This window comes from Entelurus aequoreus, linkage group LG01, assembly GCF_033978785.1.
Source record: "Entelurus aequoreus isolate RoL-2023_Sb linkage group LG01, RoL_Eaeq_v1.1, whole genome shotgun sequence".
Classification (NCBI taxonomy): Eukaryota; Metazoa; Chordata; class Actinopteri; order Syngnathiformes; family Syngnathidae; genus Entelurus; species Entelurus aequoreus.
In genome coordinates this window covers 16,613,342-16,632,059 of record NC_084731.1, presented here as the reverse complement: position 1 = coordinate 16,632,059, position 18,718 = coordinate 16,613,342, and the positions used below count along the sequence as shown (strand labels likewise).

The 18,718-nt window shown below is 40.3% G+C and overlaps 1 protein-coding gene across 6 annotated transcripts in view; it reads left to right on the top strand.

The window, feature by feature from the left end:
* Window positions 1-17,190, top strand: part of magi1b (membrane associated guanylate kinase, WW and PDZ domain containing 1b) — a 430,901-nt gene extending 413,711 nt beyond the window's left edge. For 2 of the 6 annotated variants that reach the window (XM_062044611.1, XM_062044591.1), the window contains exons 23-24: window positions 4,466-4,604; window positions 14,906-17,189. In XM_062044611.1, the coding sequence (XP_061900595.1) occupies window positions 4,466-4,604; window positions 14,906-16,149 (1,383 nt within the window). In that variant the 3' untranslated portion in view covers window positions 16,150-17,189. Of the gene's footprint in view, window positions 1-4,465; window positions 4,605-9,041; window positions 9,122-14,905 lie in introns of all 6 variants that reach the window. The other 4 variants (XM_062044622.1, XM_062044630.1, XM_062044639.1 and 1 more) reach the window with 3 other exon arrangements.
* Window positions 17,191-18,718: the final 1,528 nt, after the last annotated feature.

Sequence of the window (18,718 nt, the reverse complement as noted above, 5' to 3'; positions counted from 1 at the left end):
TCTATTAAAACATCACGTTTTTTTTTTAACCTTTTTCCATCTACAGTACGTTCATCTGTTGCGTTCGGCGAGTGCGTGCACTCTGAAGTAACACGTAAGCTCAGCTTGCTGGTGTAAATATTAACAGTCAGCAAGGAGCATGTTGCGCCTCGGAGGAATTACTCCTGCAGACTCTTTTCAGCTCAGATAATTGGGGAGAAAAAGAGTGATCTTCTCCTTTTTTTTTTTCACACGCTCTTCTCCCTTCTTCACAGTTCTGTGACATAGGGCAAGGGGTACCCAACCTTTTTTTTTTGCACCACGGACCGGTTTAATGTAGGCGTTATTTTCAGGGACCGGCTTCTTTACACTCCTGCCAGATAAAATACAGCAAGAATAAGTGCATGAAAATACAAGTCACTATAACAGACCTGGGCAAATTAAGGGCCCGGGGGCCACATGGGGCCCATTAAGCTTTTCAATCTAACCCGCCGGACATTCCCAAATGTTTTTTTTAGATCTTTAAGATGGAAAGTGTAGCTGCCATTATGATGTGCAGTGATGTTTTCTAATGACCGTAAGTCTTCAACTATACCGGGGGTCGGCAACCCGCGGCTCTAGAGCCGCATGCGGCTCTTTAGCGCCGCCTTGTGGCTCTCTGGAGATTTTTCAAAAAGGTATGAAGAATGGAAAAAGATGAGGGGAAAAAAAATCTATTTTTTTGTTTTAGTATGGTTTCTGTAGGAGGACAAACATGACACAAACCTCCCTAATTGTTATAAAGCACACTGTTTATATTAAACATGCTTCACTGATTCGAGTATTTGGCGAGCGCCCTTTTGTCCTACTTATTTTGGCGGTCCTTGAACTCACCGTATAGTTTGTTTACATGTATAACTTTCTCCGACTTTTTAGGACGTGTTTTATGCCACTTTTTCTGTCTCATTTTTGTCCACCACACTTTTAACGTTGTGCGTGAATGCACAAAGGTGAGTTTTGTTGATGTTATTGACTTGTGTGGAGTGCTAATCAGACATATTTGGTCACTGCATGACTGCAAGCTAATCGATGCTAACATGCTATTTAGGCTAGCGATATGTACATCATTTGTAGCTATATTTGAGGTCATTTAGTTTCCTTTAAGTCCTGTTAATTACATTTATATCTCATGACACATGTAATATGGCTTTTAATTTTTTGCGGCTCCAGACAGATTTGTTTTTGTATTTTTGGTCCAATATGGCTCTTTCAACATTTTGGGTTGCCGACCCCTGAACTATACAAAGTAGGGGTGTGGAAAAAAATCAATTCGAATTCGAATCGCGATTCTCACGTTGTGCGATTTAGAATGAATTGTCATTTTTAAAAAATTGATTTATTTATTTTTTTCTTTTTTTTTTTTTTCTTTTTTTTTTTTTTAAAAGAATTTATTAATCAATCAACAAAACAATACACAACAATACCACAATAATGCAATCCAATTCAAAAACCAAACCCGTCCCAGCAATGTTAAGAATAACAACAAACAGAGCAATTGAGGACACACAAACATGACACGGAACAATACAAATGTAGTGAAACAAAAATGAACATTATCGTCAACAGCATCAATATTAGTAATAATTTCAAAATAGCTGTGATTAAAAAAAAAACCCTCATTGATATTATCATTAAAAACATTAATAAAAAATAATACAAAAATTAGAAATGAACAATAGTGTCACAGTGGCCCACCCCTGCATCACATATCACAAGCTTGACAACACACTGTGTCCAATATTTCCCACAAAGATATAATAATAATAGGGGTGTGGGAAAAAATCGCTTCGAATTCAAATCGCGATTCTCACGTTGTGCGATTTAGAATCGATTGTCATTTTTAAAAAATCTATCTTTTTTTTTTCATTTTTAAAAAAAAAAAATTTTTTTTTTTTTTTTTTTTTTTTTTTAAATTAATCAATCCAACAAAACAATACACAGCAATACCAAAACAATGCAATCCAATTCCAAAACCAAACCCGACCCAGCAACACTCAGACCTGCAATAAACAGAGCAATTGAGAGGAGACACAAACACGACACAGAACAAACCAAAAGTAGTGGAACAAAAATGAATATTATCAACAACAGTATCAATATTAGTAACAATTTCAACATAGCAGTGATTAAAAATCCCTCATTGACATTATCATTAGACATTTATAAAAAATTAAAAAAAGAAAGAATAGTGTCACAGTGGCTTACACTTGCATCGCATCTCATAAGCTTGACAACACACTGTGTCCAATATTTTCACAAAGGTAAAATAAGTCATATTTTTGGTTCATTTAATAGTTGAAACAAATGTACATTATTGCAATCAGTTGATAAAACATTGTCAGCTTAGTGATGTATCAGATATATCAGATTGTAGGTGGGTTTATTTTGTACTCTTGGCGTTCCTATTTCACTGTTTGTTGCATTTTTGTCGCGTTTCACTTGATTGTAAAATGTGTCGATCGAAAGGGGGTGTGACGTTTATATTTTGTCAATATTCAGTGTTTTATCGTTGATAGAAAAATGTAAAATTCCATTACGTTTTTTTTAAGGCGGCATAACGTTTTTAGCATTCAATCAGACATTATTGTGAGGTTTTGTATAAGTGTTCTTAAAAATAGATATACTGTATTTTCACAGTTTTTTTCATAGTTTGGCCGGTGGTGCGACTTATACTCAGGAGCGACTTATGTGTGAAATTATTAACACATTAGCGTAAAATATCAAATAATATTATTTAGCTCATTCACCTAAGAGACTAGACGTATAAGATTTCATGGGATTTAGCGATTAGGAGTGACAGATTGTTTGGTAAACGTATAGCATGTTCTATATGTTATAGTTATTTGAATGACTCTTACCATAATATGTTACGTTAACATACCAGGCACGTTCTCAGTTGGTTATTTATGCCTCATATAACGTACACTTATTCAGCCTGTTGTTCACTATTCTTTATTTATTTTAAATTGCCTTTCAAATGTCTATTCTTGGTGTTGGCTTTTATCAAATACATTTCCCCCAAAAAATGCGACTTATACTCCTGTGCGACTTATATGTTTTTTTCCTTCTTTATTATGCATTTTCGGCCGGTGCGACTTATACTCCGGAGCGACTTATACTCAGAAAAATACGGTAGTTTTTATTGCCATTGTTTGAGAACGAGGTTCACGAACTAGGAATTTTTTCTTGGTGCAATCGTGCAACATAAAACACGTGTAAAAGAATAGGTAATAAAAGAAAGAAGAAGTTTCAAAAGATGGAGCTAACTGTTTTAATGACATTCAGACTTTACTTCAATCAATAACGGAGCAGCATCTCCTCATCCGTGGCTCACTAGTGCAACAACCGTCCGACCCGAACTCTCTAATATCTAAAGTTCCCTTGGGTGAATAATGTAACCTCACTACACCGGTATGTTTTAGTGCTTTCATGGCGAGTTTACTGACAGATATAAGTAAGAACTTTACACTACTTTATATTAGAAATGGCAACAGCGGAGGATGAAAGTCCCATAACAAGAAGATAGAGAAAAAGACTACGGACTACAAAGGCGGAAGCGTGCACATTTTCAGGACTTATGCAGTTCCCAAATACAGATCAGCAGGTACCAGAAGGTAAGAAAAGTTGCTTTTGCATAATATTGCGAAACAAAACACCAGATAATATGTCTTACCTTATACACACACCATAATAATACTTCTATGTTGAAGCACAGTACAATCCATCAAGCGGTGTGGCTTCATAGCTTACCAAAGTCCTACTAAAACATTTTGATAGATTTTTGAGCGCCGTGTGTAATGTTCTATATTTTCAATGGAACATATGAAATGTTGGTGTTGTTTACTTGAGTCATATTGCAGTCTACACGTATCTGTTATTTACGACTACCATCTACTGGTCACACTTAACATTTCACCATGTACCAAATAAAATAGCTTCGAGGTCGGTAAGCACAACCAGAAATATTCTGTTTTTTTGGGTTGGTGCACTAATTGTAAGTGTATCTTGTGTTTTTTATGTTGATTTAATAAAAAATAAAAAAATTTTAAAAATTAAAAATTAAACGATACCGATAATAAAAAAAACCCGATACCGATCATTTCCGATATTACATTTTAAAGCATTTATCGGCATCTCTACTTGTGAGTGTTGATGACACAGCTTTGCAACAGTTGATATTCTAGTTTCAAACATGTTTTACTCAATATAGGTCATCAAATCTCAGCAACAAGCTGTAATATCTTACTGAGATCATTTAGGACCAAAACCCTTAAAACAAGTAAAACACTCTAACATAAAGTCTGCTTAGTGAGAAAAATTATCTTATCAGACAGAAAATAAGCAAATATCACCCTTATTTGAGATATTTCATCTTACTTAGATTTCAGTTTTTGCAGTGTGGCGCTCCCGTTTCATTTTATTCCCCAACCCCCCGCCTCCCCCCCAGGTCGGCGATGAGATCTTGGAGATCAACGGTGAGAGCACCAAGGGCATGAAGCACTCCCGAGCCATCGAGCTCATTAAGAGCGGAGGCCGACGCGTCCATCTGGTGCTCAAGAGGGGCGACGGCTCGGTGCCGGAATATGGTGGGTCAATCTACGAAAACATTCCATTCTCCCCCATCTTCACTCCCTGAGCCGGGGGGGGGGGGGCACGGCCAGTTGGTGCTTCCCAAAAATCCCCTGGGGGAACCCTCGCCCCCACCCCAGGGAGGGAAAGGGTCGTGTGGTGTCTTTTCTGGTGGAGGGTCCTGCTCCAGCTTTGGGATTCTTTTTTTTTTTTTTTTTTTTTTTTTTTTTTCCAACCTGTCCTGCTGTCACCTTCTCTTCATGTCATCCCACTGTCACTTTCCCATCTTCAAGCAGAACTCGCTCTGCCGGGACTTGACGCAAAGTGAACTGTTTACAACGCCCTGAGTAGCGAGCGGCAAAACTTGAGCAATTGACCCGCCCCCACCCCCGCCCCCGTGGTAGCAAAAACGGGAGTTACTCTTTAGCACAGCTTTTTGTCCGGACGTGTCACAAGCATATTTATGATATTTATTGAAGGTGAATGTAAGCTACTGAACTAAGGATCGGAAGTGGGAACCACAATGAAAGAATCTCACATAGTGTGCTTGACATTACCCACCATTTTTTTTTTTTTTTTTTTTTTTTTTTTTTTTTGCACCCACTTGATATCATTGAAAGCTGTGACAATAGGAACTCCATCCATACGCATCAAATATATAAAACGCTTTGTACAGAGATGAACAAATAGAAGTATTTTTGTTCTGTGTACAGAGCCGTGAAGTCAAGCCACATATAAAAAGTCTATTTCTGCATGACGTTGTCAACAGTGGATCTTTTTTCTTTCTACTCTCTATTTTCCATAATATTTATGGAAGTTTCCTCAAAAGTGTTTGAGCGGTTTTGGACAGAACGAGTCATGTTCAATGTACAGTGTGTTGGGGTTTTTTCTGTTGGCTTTTTGCTATATCTGCCTGTCTTGACAAGTGATTTGATTTGCGCTACCAAAACTACGGCATCATGTGACCTTGTGTGTGTTTTTTTTGTTTTGTTTTTTACACTTTTCTTGGCACAACCTTTGGCAGCCTTGCTAATGTTTCTTTTGAATTCCTGTCAGAGATGTAAAACTGCTTCATATGCTCTTGTCGCGTGTGTGTGCGTGTGTGCGTGTGTGTGTGTGTGTGTGTGTGTGTGTGTGTGTGTGTGTGTGTGTGTGTGTGTGTGTGTGTGTGTGTGTGCACTTGTCTCACCATCCTTGTGTGGACATACACTTGACAAACCACCCTTTCTGTGAGGACCTTTTGACTTGTGAGGACATTTTCCTGGTCCTCACAACTACAGAAGTAAAATATTTTTTTCTCTTTGTGTGTTTCACATTCTGAAGTGAGGTTGCAACTCTCTACTCCCATCTAGTGCTAGATATATATATTTCATCATTCTAGCTATAGTGGAAAGGGGGGCCCTCACAGCCTACTAACCATACATGGGTCCACACAAAGTAGGCAAGACAAGAATGTGTGTGTGTGTGTGTGTGTGTGTGTGTTCGTTCTTGTACTTCTACCCTTCTTGAGACATCAACAAGGAAAAGTGCCGTCCATATGAGGACCGGTGAACAGGGTAGGACCGAAAACATGGTCCCGATACGGAAAACCATTGCATCTGATAGAGAATGTCGTCTCGTGTGTATCTTAAATCTGAGGTGATATCATTTAAATCAGGGGTGTCCAAAGTGCGGCCCAGGGGCCATTTGCGGCCCGCAGCTAGATGTTTACCGGCCCGCCACACATTCTGGAAATACTATTATAAAAATAAAAAAGAACATTAAAAAAAGTGGAATGAGGTGAAATCTGACGAGAAAAAGTTGCAATGTTGACACGAAAGCTGCCATGCAGGCTGTTTTTTTTTTCTTTTGTCTTTCTTCATTTTTCTTTTTTTGCCATTGCTCCAAAAAAAAAAATAATGACAAAAAATCCATGTTATAATGAATTATTTTCAGGGCTCCAATTACTTCAAATATTTCACTTTAAAATGTTTTAAGTGGTAAATATTGCATATATTGTGTGGTTGCCATATAAAAACATCAACGTTTTATTTGACAAAAGCGCATAAAACAAACAAAATAATAGTTCATACGTAAAATGGACAGATATATCTGAAGTTGATCTCGTAACTTAAGTGTTGAAAGTAAAAGAAAAACCTAATAAAAATGTATCACTTTATGAGTGGGGCACCTTTTGGATCCCAAATATATTTAGTGATTTTTTTTATTTATCTTTTCACTGTGATTACTCAAAAATATGAAAGAATTAAAATCAATGGTGTCCTGCATTATTGATCTTTTAGGGCTCTAATTACTAAATACTGCATATTTCAGTTTTATTATAAAAAAAAACAAGTTGTTTTTGACAGAAAAGCCATAAAACAACAACTTGAAGTTGATATAGAGATTTACTGTAAGCGTTAAATAATAAAAAAAAAATAATAATCTGACTTATTTTTAACATTTTAATGACTGAGACCCTTTATGGTCCCCGGGACCCCTAAAGGTAAAATAAATAAAAAATGCATATATTTTGTTATGGTTTGAAAATGAAAAATATCAAAATGGCCCCCACATGCTTTAATTTTTCCGTGTGCGGCCCTCAGTGGAAAAAGTTTGGACACCCCTGTTTTAAATAGATTTTTTTCCAAGTTCAGGGATGTCTTTCATTTTCTCCTATGATGTCTAGAAAGGGTGGTCCTAAAGAGGTAGGCATTTTTTGGAGGTCTCAAGAATGTAAGAAGTATAAGTGTGTGTGTGTGTGTGTGTGTGTGTGCGTGTGTGTGTGTGTGTGTGTGTGTGTGTTCTTGTATTTCTACCCTTCTTGAGACATCAACAAGGAAAAGTACCATCCATATGAGGACCGGTGAACAGGTTAGGACCGAAATCATGGTCCCAATACGGAAAACCATTGCATCTAAAAGAACAGACCTGGGCAAATTAAGGCCCGGGGGCCGCATGCAGCTCGTTAAGCTTTTCAATCTGGCCCCAATAATTTCATATGTTGTCAATATTCATTGTTTTATCGTTCATAGTTAACATTGTAAATCCCACATTCTTTATTTTCATGTACATTCTGAGGGTCTCATTCAGTAAAAAAAAAATGTACAATTCATTACCGTTTTCAAGGCGGTCTGTCATAACGTTTTTACCATTTAATCAGACATTATTGTGAGGTTTTGTATTAGTGTTCCTAAAAATGGATATACCCAGACACATTTTTTTCTCTAAATTTCAAAATAATTGCCCAGGCCTGTAATAGAGAATGTCTCATTTGCACCCCGGGTGGTGAAATTGATCAAATTTAGGGTGGTCCCAAAAAGGAGGGATTTTTCAAATTGACTGTGGTGTCGGTTTTAAAAGTGCTCCCCCTCTGGTCAACATAAGTAGTAACAAGTGTGTGTAAGAAATTGAAGTAAGCCCCTTTTGGCCAAAATTAATTTCTAAAATTAATAGAATAAATATGTGCATAGAGACTGTTGCGTCTGACCAGCTCTTCCTCCCAGGGAATCTAAATTACTGGTCAATCCCAAGTTCTTTCGATGACATATATGCTGAGTAAGAAGGACCATCAAGACAGAATTGGAATATTTTCAAGTTTTACTAAAGCTTTAGGAGATCAGTTTAACCAATACATTCATATCGGCTACTCTAGTTGATCTGGCATTCAAACGGAAAAGCCAACTTCTTGCACACAAAGAAAGTCCCCCCCCCCTCCCCCCCTCTCCCCCTGGCAACACTGATAAGGAAGATTTGGGGGTTTGGTTTCACATTCCTGATGGTTTAAGACACTAAACAGACAATCTGAAGACAAAGAGAGACTGGTAGAATATACAAAGGAAAAGTACTAGCTACTATAAACATGGCTATGTAAAAAGAAAGAACTCTTAAACATATATGCATCCTCCACAAGACGTACTGTAATAACTTGAAATAATGAAGATTAAAAACCAAAAAATATAAAAAATATTTAAAAGCTTAAATTTTTTATATTTACACAGCATGTATATATTAGTAATGTTGTAAATACAAATCTTTATATATCTAGAAAGGGTGGTCCTAAAGAGGTAGGCATTTTTCAGAGGTCTCAAGAAGGTCAGAAATACAAAAATGTGTGTGTGGGTGTGTGCGAGTCTCACTTGTCTTTTTTTTTGCGGATGCTTGGGTGTGTGTGTGTGTGTGTGTGTGTGTGTGTGTGTGTGTGTGTGTGTGTGTGTGTGTGTGTGTGTGTGTGTGTGTGTACTTGTTTGCGGGTCTTCTCTCTGTAATCGCTGGTTTCCACCGAGGGCTCTGGGCAACTTCCCCGGACTGTCTCATCACTCAACGACTCGGTTATCAAATAAACAATTTTTTTCATTGAAAAATCAATGCTTTCTTTCTTCAAGTTGGTGACCCTAAAACCTCTTCTCTTTCTCTTTCATCTCGTTCTATCCTCCCGGGTGTGGTATTGCGCTGGGCTGGGCTGTTTCCTTCAGGGGCGGTGGCTCCCCATCTCACTGCATGTTTGAGAAATGACAAGATGGGGGACGCCTCCGTCGTCCAAAATCAAACCACGGTTTGTAGCTGTCCTCCGCTGTCGTTCGGCTTCTCTCTCTCTCTCTCTCTCTCTGTCTCTCTCTCTCTCTCTCTCTCTCTCTCTCTCTCTCTCTCTCGCTGTCCATCCTGGTGTTTGTGTTGTGGCCTCACCTGCCTGCGCTGTAGCACCATGCTTACAAGTCCATCCGCCCACAATGCATTGCCAACGCCGCCGCCTGAGTCGCTGTGGTCATGCTGCACCCTTTTGTCCGTTTCAGTCAGACTTCTTATCCTCAGTTCTGTGCTGCAAGTTTAGCTTTCCGACCTAGGGCCGAAGTTAAAGTGGGGTTTGGATAAAAAAAAGAGCCTGTTTTCTGGAGAATTTTGCAGGATTTTGTGCAGAAAAAGGGCACAGAAATGGCTTATAAGTCCTAATTTTTTCCATATTATCTCTTGTATTGCTAAAATACTGTATTTCCTACTATAATAGATGCCATGCTTCAATTAACCACTAGGAATACACGCATTTACACTATTTAAGCTTAATAGTTGGGACGTCCCGATACAACTTTTTCACTTCTGAAATGGCAGTCTTGACTATTGGTCGATACCAATATCAATCCGATACTGATCCGTACTTTACCGTATTTTTCGGACTATAAGTCGCAGTTTTTTTCATAGTTTGGCCGGGGGTGCGACTTATACTCAGGAGCGACTTATGTGTGAAATTATTAACACATTACCGTAAAAATAATAATAATCTTATTTAGCTCATTCACGTAAGAGACTAGACGTATAAGATTTCATGGGATTTAGCGATTAGGAGTGACAGATTGTTTGGTAAACGTATAGCATGTTCTATATGTTATAGTTATTTGAATGACTCTTACCATAATATGTTACGTTAACATACCAGGCACGTTCTCAGTTGGTTATTTATGCCTCATATAACGTACACTTATTCAGCCTGTTGTTCACTATTCTTTATTTATTTTAAATTGCCTTTCAAATGTCTATTCTTGGTGTTAGGTTTTATCAAATAAATTTCCCCCAAAAATGCGACTTATACTCCAGTGCGACTTATATACCGTAATTTCCGGACTATAAGCCGCTACTTTTTCCCCTCGTTCTGGTCCCTGCGGCTTATACAAGGGTGCGGCTTATATACGGCCTGTTCTTCTCCGACACCGACGAAGAGGATTTCGGTGGTTTTAGTACGCAGGAGGAAGACGATGACACAATGATTAAAGACTGACTTTTCATATACCGGTAGGCTGGTTATTTTGATAACGTACAGGCGAGCACTTTGTATTACTTTGCACCGTTGTATTATTTGTACTCTGCACGAATGCTGTTCGCCATGTCAAAGATGTGAAAGTTTGATTGAATGATTGAAAGATTTATATTTAATAAATGGGACGCTTTGCGTTCCCAAACAGTCATCTCTGTCCCGACAATCCCCTCCGTGGTAGCAGGAACCCCTACATACTACGCTAATTACACATCAAAACCCTGCGGCTTATAGTCGGGTGCGGCTTATATATGGAGCAATCTGTATTTTCCCCTAAATTTAGCTGGTGCGGCTTATAGTCAGGTGCGGCTTATAGTCCGGAAATTACGGTATGTTTTTTTCCTTCTTTATTATGCATTTTCAGCCGGTGCGACTTATACTCCGAAAAATACGGTACTTTACTTATAAGGCTTGATCAAGAAATACGTTGTTGCGATCACATGCATGCTAGATGGAAGTCCTCGAATCTAGACCGGTCCGTATACTATTTATCGTATTTTCCGAACTATATACAAGCCACGTCCACTAAATTTTGCAACGAAAAAAATAGTTTTCTATGTATTAGCCGAACTGGACTATAAGCTGCAAATATATACGTTTTTAAATTTAGGGATGCAACAACTAATCGATTAAATCGATTCAAATCGATTATAAAAATAGTTGGCGATTAATTTAGTCATCGATTTGTTTGATCTATGCTATGCGCAGAGGCAACTTTTTTAATTTTTAATTTTTTTAATTTTAATTTTATTTTTTTTGTAAACCTTTATTTATAAACTGCAACATTTACAAACAGCTGAGAAACAATAATAAAAATAAGTTTTTTTTTCAATAAAATACTGGAAAGGATAGAAATGTAGTTTGTCTCTTTTATCCGATTATTAATTGATTAATCGAAGTAATAATCTACAGATTAGTCGATTATCAAATTAGTTGTTAGTTGCAGCCCTAGTGAAATTAGTTATTTACACGGAAACATTTTGTAAATTTTTATTTACATACCTTAATGTGGAGGTCTTGCACCTCCAGGTTCTTCGGACCACCAAGAACGGACATGACAGGCTTGACGGTTTTTGTGATTTGGTTTATTTTGCAATAAACTTATCGCTCTGCTTTTCAGAAATTGCCTCTCGTGACGGTCTCGCTCTTCGGGTTGCTTTTCAGCCATCCACACTCGTTTCCGTCTCGCTCGTGCTCGGGTTTTTTCTCCACCATCAACAACTCCCAACTTCTCCAACCTCTTCCTTCCCGGCTGCTGCCCTTTTATAGAGTGAGACAGGTGATCAGATAAACGCGCCCAGGTGGGCCACCTGCACACCTGTCGCCGATCTCGGAGCCGGCCACGGCACACCCCGCCTCGCTGCAGGTCCGCAGGCCACGCCCCCTCACACTTAATTATTTCCATACAGTGCCTGTATAACGGCTGATCAAACAAAACAGAAGTCATCCTCATGGTTCCCACTGGCTGCGTAAGCTAGCTCTCAAATCAGCTAAACAGACTCAATAACTCTACGGTGACGTTTTGGTGAATTTACGAAACTGAAACAATACGAAAAGAATAATAATACTAAAACAGACAGTCGTAAATGTGTTAGCATATTTGCTAATGCTATTGACGCTTCATTACGTCACGGTACCACGTACAAATATGCATGAAAACACTCCTACAGACAATACATACGGAGCGGTTTAGTAAGTAAGACGTGTTTTAGTTATATTGTTAAACTTACAAATGTTGCTTGCAGTTATAAATGAAGAAGGGTTTTTAAGCTTTTTTAAAAAAATAATCCACAGTCTGTGGTGCCCTCAGGTGGTCAGGGAGAACGTTCCACAGGCTGGGAGCGGCGGAGCAGAAAGCCCGGTGTTGAAACTGCCATGTAAAATCGTTAATGCTAATCAGTAGCATGCGTATGGCATTTCCAATTTAATTTAGCATCGGGCTAGCACATTTGTGTTAATGCATTCATTATTAGGATATCATATAAGTTATATTGACATATTTTATTTATGTTCAGTTTTACAGTGTTTCCAAGACTCAAATGGAGACAACCTGTTATCGGTCTACTAAGCTTCTATCTAATCTTCTATCCGACATTTTAGATGCAGGCCGATATAATCAGGTTGCTCTCAGACCAATTTCCGATATCAATATCGTATCAGGACGACCCTTACCTCACAGGTTGTTCTCACAGATCCATGAAAGGACAGAGACAGAACAGTTTCTCAGATTAAATGATCGTTTTTATTAACAAGCGTCGTAAATAACGTCACTGCACAGTATCAGAGTGGATTTTACGATTAGAGATGGATGCCGATGTTTGTCTTTTTTAACGGATCTTGACTACAGCTGTGTTCCAGCGTTTACAAGGCTAATGATTAGGGATGGGAATTTCCCGGATTTTCACGGTTCTGATTCCACTATTGATTTTGCTTAGCGTTTCGATTATTTATCGAATGATTCTCTTATCGATACTTATTTGGGGAAAAAAACAAAAAACAATATCAATCAATCAATCAATCAATCAGCTTTATTGTCCATTCTTACATGTACAAGACACATAAGAACTGAAATTACATTTTCGGGTGGATTAGCATCAACTTTGTTAGGGATAACGTGACCTTACAAAGCTAACAGTGCAGTCTTAAGAGGCTCATAGCAATGGCATATTAATATTCTTCTGCAGAATTCAACAAAATAAGACAATAATGTAACATTTGAATCTTTGTCATTTGCGTAAAAAATATGTAACGGAAATTAATCTGGTTAGAGGAAAACATGCCATTTTTCTATGACTACAATTGAACGTTGCCCTACCGAAAATCAGGAGCATCTACTGTGGCAAATTGGTGCAATCCTTTAACCACAAACTTAGTCCACGCTCGGTGACATTCGCAGTCATCTCGTCATGCTCATCTAAACGAGAAGGCATTCATTTCAATTTAACAGGTCTACAATTAGGCAAACGGCGCTAACCCGATAGTCGGTTTTAGTCAGTACCGGTTGTATTTACGGGACTGCGATCTTTTTTCCTAAAAAGATTGCGCACACAGGCGTATCCCCGACGTTGGATAAAGTGAAAACAAAGGAAGTTGACCGGATTCTGTCAATGAACAAGGAAGTTGGTACTACGGCTACAAAATAAAACATAAGTAATATAATGTATGAATAGATATATATAGTGTAATATATGTATATATAATAATTTTTACTGCAGTTAAGTAGAGGAGACTCGGACATCAGCGTGAATCTACGTTAGCTTTATGTTTCAACTCATTTACGTAAACAACTTACATGTAAGCAAATAGGCTACGCCGTCAATTCCGGTCCTTCAACAATCCTTATTTCTTCGGAATCAAAATATATATTCATGTATTACATAAAGCCTATTATTTGCGCACTATTGACTGGTGAGGCACGGAAAATTCACAATGATAGTTAAAAGATGCATTAACTAAAAGCTAAAAGTTTTCAAATGTTTCTTAAAAGTGTCAAGATCACGGAGGGACTGGTGTGAGTTGTCTGGGAGCTATGGCCCGGAATGCCAGCTCTCCGCGGGTTTTGAAAATGAGTTTTTTGGGATCTTTAGAAGACCCTGGCCTGAAGACCGCAGGCTGCGCCCTGAAGAGTAGGGGCATAACAAGTCAGTGATGTACTGAGGGGCCCCACCGGGCAACGCACGGTAAGTCAGGACTACAATCTTAAACTCGATGCAGAATTTGACCTGAAGCCAATGAAGACTGGATAGAACGGGGGGTGATGTGGGCTGGTCTGACGTAGCTCGCCCAAAGCTGACGGAAAACAATGTCATACGGGTCACATTCCGGTCGCATTTCCGTTTAGACTGAAGTCACATTTGAAAAGATCGGATTCCAATCAGCCTGAATCTGATGCGGAAAGATCAGATTTGAAGCAAAAAATATCAGATCTGTGCCAACTGAGGTGTGCAGTGTAAACAGGGCCAAAGTATCAGATCGGGACTCGGAATCGGATCTACGGCTAAAACTATTGATCGGAATCGGAAGCCAAAAATGTCGATCGGGACATCCCTACGTGCTTACGATATTTGAAAACATCAGCGTTCCCGCTGACTACAAGCACACTTTCAGATTAGTTCTGTCCATGTTGGTACTTACTAAGCGGGGGTAGATGCTTCAGACGACTAGGTTTAGGTTAGTCCTAAAACATTACATTGCTTGCCTTAGTTCAATGTTCTAGATCCAGACTTGAGCATTCATTGGCTGTAGACACGAGCGCATGAAAGCATGGCTCGTCGGCGCAAGGCGGAGTGGTCCAGCTGGTATGGAGCAGGTTTGTTGTGGTTCACGTCATGCGTGGCTTCTGCCGTCTAACATCCTGGCTGGTGTCTTCTACCGTCTAACATCCTGGCTGGTGTCTTCATGCCGATGGCTTTCATGCGTCACACCCGACTCACCCAGCATGGTTGTGGTTGTTTCACGGGACGCCGGCTCTGGCTCTTTAAGCATGTTTGAGCGTTGGGCGGCCCCCGGTCTGAATGTGGCACTGTGTTGCAGACGGCGGCAGCCACGTCGGCAGCATCGCAGCCTCAGGGTTACAAAACGCTGCGGAAGTGAGCTCCGTGCCGCCCTTCAACGAGCCGTCGGAGCAAAGCTACAACCCAGAACCCCTACAGTCATCCCGCCCCAGGAAGGAGACCGCCCATCAGTCTTCGGGCGCTGGCAAGCACCATTCGCATCACCGCCATCGCTCTCCTCACAAGAAGAGCGGCACAGGAAGACACAAAAGGATCAAATCCCCAGGAAAGAGTAATTTGTTGAAGAAGAAGAAAGATAAGGGAAAATATGGCCACCGCCATCACCACTCCAGCGGGCACAACCACGGACGCCGACATTCCCCCGACAAGGGATACAAACGCTCGCAAAGTGCAGAAAACGCCCTGGATGGCCGTAATGGTCGCTCCCCCGAAAGACACCGTCACCACTCGCCCCGTCGCCACCGCTCGCCCCGTCGCTCCCCTTATCGCTCGCCCCGTCGCTCCCCTTATCGCTCGCCACGCCGCTCCCCTTATCGCTCGCCACGCCGCTCGCCTCCCCGCTACAGGTCGCCCCATCGCTCTCGCCATCGTTCCCCCGCCAGACACCACGCCCGCTCCCTGGATCCCTACCGCAGGTCCCCGCAAGGAGAGCGGCGCCACGTCAACGAGAAGCCCAACGCAGACGAGGCGGTTTTGAAGGAGGCCACTCCTGAACCGAGCTTCGCTTTTGACGACGTCCTCCGCGAGCCGCCTGCCTTAGGACGCCTCAACAGGGAGGCGGCGCGACTGCCGCCGGACAGGGACGAGCGCCCCCTCTTGGAGGAGAGCCTCTTGACAAAAGCGTCCACCATGGAGAGGGCGTACCGAGGGGAAGGCCTGCTGAAGGACGTCATCTCCCGCAACCAGAGGGACAACTTCGGGCACACGTCCCTGCCCAGAGTGCGGACCCCCGACTCCGACTCCGCCTTCGATAGGTACAACTCGCTGCTACGGGGGCGATCGCCGGAGAGGGTGGACCGGGACAGACATTACGCCAGCCTGGAACCGCAGTACCGGACCCGCAGCTTGGGACGAGACATCTCCCCGATCAGGAGCCCCAGAAGGGACGACTCGGAGGACGAAGAGGACGACGACCAATTTGTGGCGGCGAAGGTGACCGAGTACTACAGCACCCTCAAGACCGACGTGGGCCGCTCGGCCAAGCCTTGGCTTCCGGAGCCCAAGAAGACCTCCAAGGACAACCCCAAAGATCTGAGCATCTGATTGGACCGCGGCCGTCCAATCGCAGCCACAAAGTCAGCTCACGACACACGAAGGAACGCAACCGTGTCCACGCAACACAACACCTGCACGCCGTTTTGATGAATCGATGTTACAAGGTCCAGGAACCAGACTCTGGTCCTGTTTGTTTTTTGTTTTTTTTTACTGTATCTTTCCCCTTTTTGGTTTGAATCCTGTTCTGCATTTAGACTCATTCAGACTTTTCCATAAAAAGTAAAAGCATAAAAAAACAATGATGTGCCTAACAGTTCCATCCACATTTTTTTTTTTTTTTTTTTTTTTTTTTTGTTTCTTTAATTTGATACTCGGCGGGCGTTTTGTGCTGCACTGTCACTAAATAATGATTCAATGTCTGTACTTTTCCACTAAGACCCCAAGGACGCGTCACACCCGCATCACTGGAACGCCACCTGATGGCCTCACAGGGATGGTGTGCATGTCTCTCTCTCTCTTTCTCTCTCTCCCTACCTCTCTCTCTCTCTGTGGCTGCCCCCCCTCCCCCTCTCTCTGTTTTATAGACATTTATTTACCAGACTATAGCACAAGCCTGCATTTGTATATTTTTGACAGTTTGCAGTATGTGTACATTCAGAGGTGTTCATTTGAAACAAATGAAGGGGAAAAGTTCAACTATGATGATGGTGATGTTCAAATAAAATAATATATTCAACAAATCAAAAAAAAAAATTAAAAAAAATGCCTTGTTTTTTTTTTTCTTCCTGCATAAATGCTTCCAGTCTGCGATATCAACGTTGCTGACACGTGACCTGCAGTATGTCACATTAATGATCAAAGAATGTAAAACAGGCTATTAAAAAAAAAAAAGGATCTATTTTTACTTCAGAAGAAATCTATTTGTGCCTGTGAGAAGTAAACACGACCACTAAAATATCTTTGCAGGTGACAAGATGAACATTTACCTCAACTTTAAAGAGCGTTTTCAGATCATTGCTTTAAGTTGCAAGCAAACGTTTGGCTGACGAGCATCCTGGGTATTATTGGTCACAGCGTAAGACTTGATGTCCAACTCAAGGCTCGGGGACCAAATCTGGCCCACCGTAAATTTGTATGTGATCTACTGCATTATTTTATCTGGCCCGCCACATCATTTTAAGTAATATGCTGCATTATTTTAAGTGGCCCCATCGCCTTTTTATGTCATATGTCACATTAATTTATGTGGCCCGCCACATCATTTTACTGTATGTGGTCCGCCACATCATTTTACTGTATGTGGCCCACCACATAATTTTACGTGGTCCGCCACATCATTTTACTGTATGTGGCCCACCACATAATTTTACGTGGTCCACCACATAATTTTATGTGGTCCGCCGTATATTTTATGTGGCCCACCACATAATTTTATGTGACCCGTGACATTATTTAACATGGTCAGCCGCATAATTTTACGTGGTCCGCCGCATAATTTTATGTGGCCCACCATATAATTTTATGTGGTCCACCGTATTATTTTATGTGGCCCACCACATAATTTTACGTGGTCCGCCGCATAATTTTATGTGGTCCGCCGCATAATTTTATGTGGCCCACCACATAATTTTATGTGGTCCACCGTATTATTTTATGTAGCCCACCACAAAATTTTATGTGACCCGCCACATAATTTTATGTGGTCCACCGTATTATTTTATGTGGCCCACCACATACCTTTATGTGACTCGTGACATTATTTAATGTGGTCAGCCGCATAATTTTATGTGGCCCACCATATAATTTTATGTTGTCCACCGTATTATTTTATGTGGCCCACCACATAATTTTACGTGGTCCGCCGCATAATTTTATGTGGCCCACCACATAATTTTATGTGGTCCACCACAAAATTTTATGTGACCCGCCACATAATTTTATGTGGTCCACCGCATAATTTTAAGTGGTCCACCGTATTATTTTAGGTGGCCCACCACATAACTTTATGTGACCCGCGACATAATTTTATGTGGACCGCCGCATTATTTTATGTGGCCCACCACATAATTTTATGTGGTCCGCCGCATTATTTTACGTGGCCCACCACATAATTTTATGTGACCCGCCACATAATTTTATGTCATATGCCAGACTACTTTATGTGGCCCACCATGCCTTTTATTTACCCCACACATAATTTTATGTGATCCGCCATATTATTTTATGTCATATACCGCATTATTTAATGTGGCCCGCCATATTATTATATATGTATATGTATATATGTGTACATGTATATACTGTATGTCTATATATATGCATATGTACTATATACCGCATTATTTAATGTGGCCCGCCATATTATTATATATGTATGTGTATATGTATATACTGTATGTCTATATATATGCATATGTACTATATACATATATATGTACATATGTGTGTATGTACAGTATGTATGTATATATATTTATAAATACATATATGTAAATATATACTGTATATATATATATATATATATATATATATATGTATACAGTATATATATACACACATATACATATATGTGTATTTTTTTACTTTCAACGCTGAAATATCTTTAAATCAATTCTGT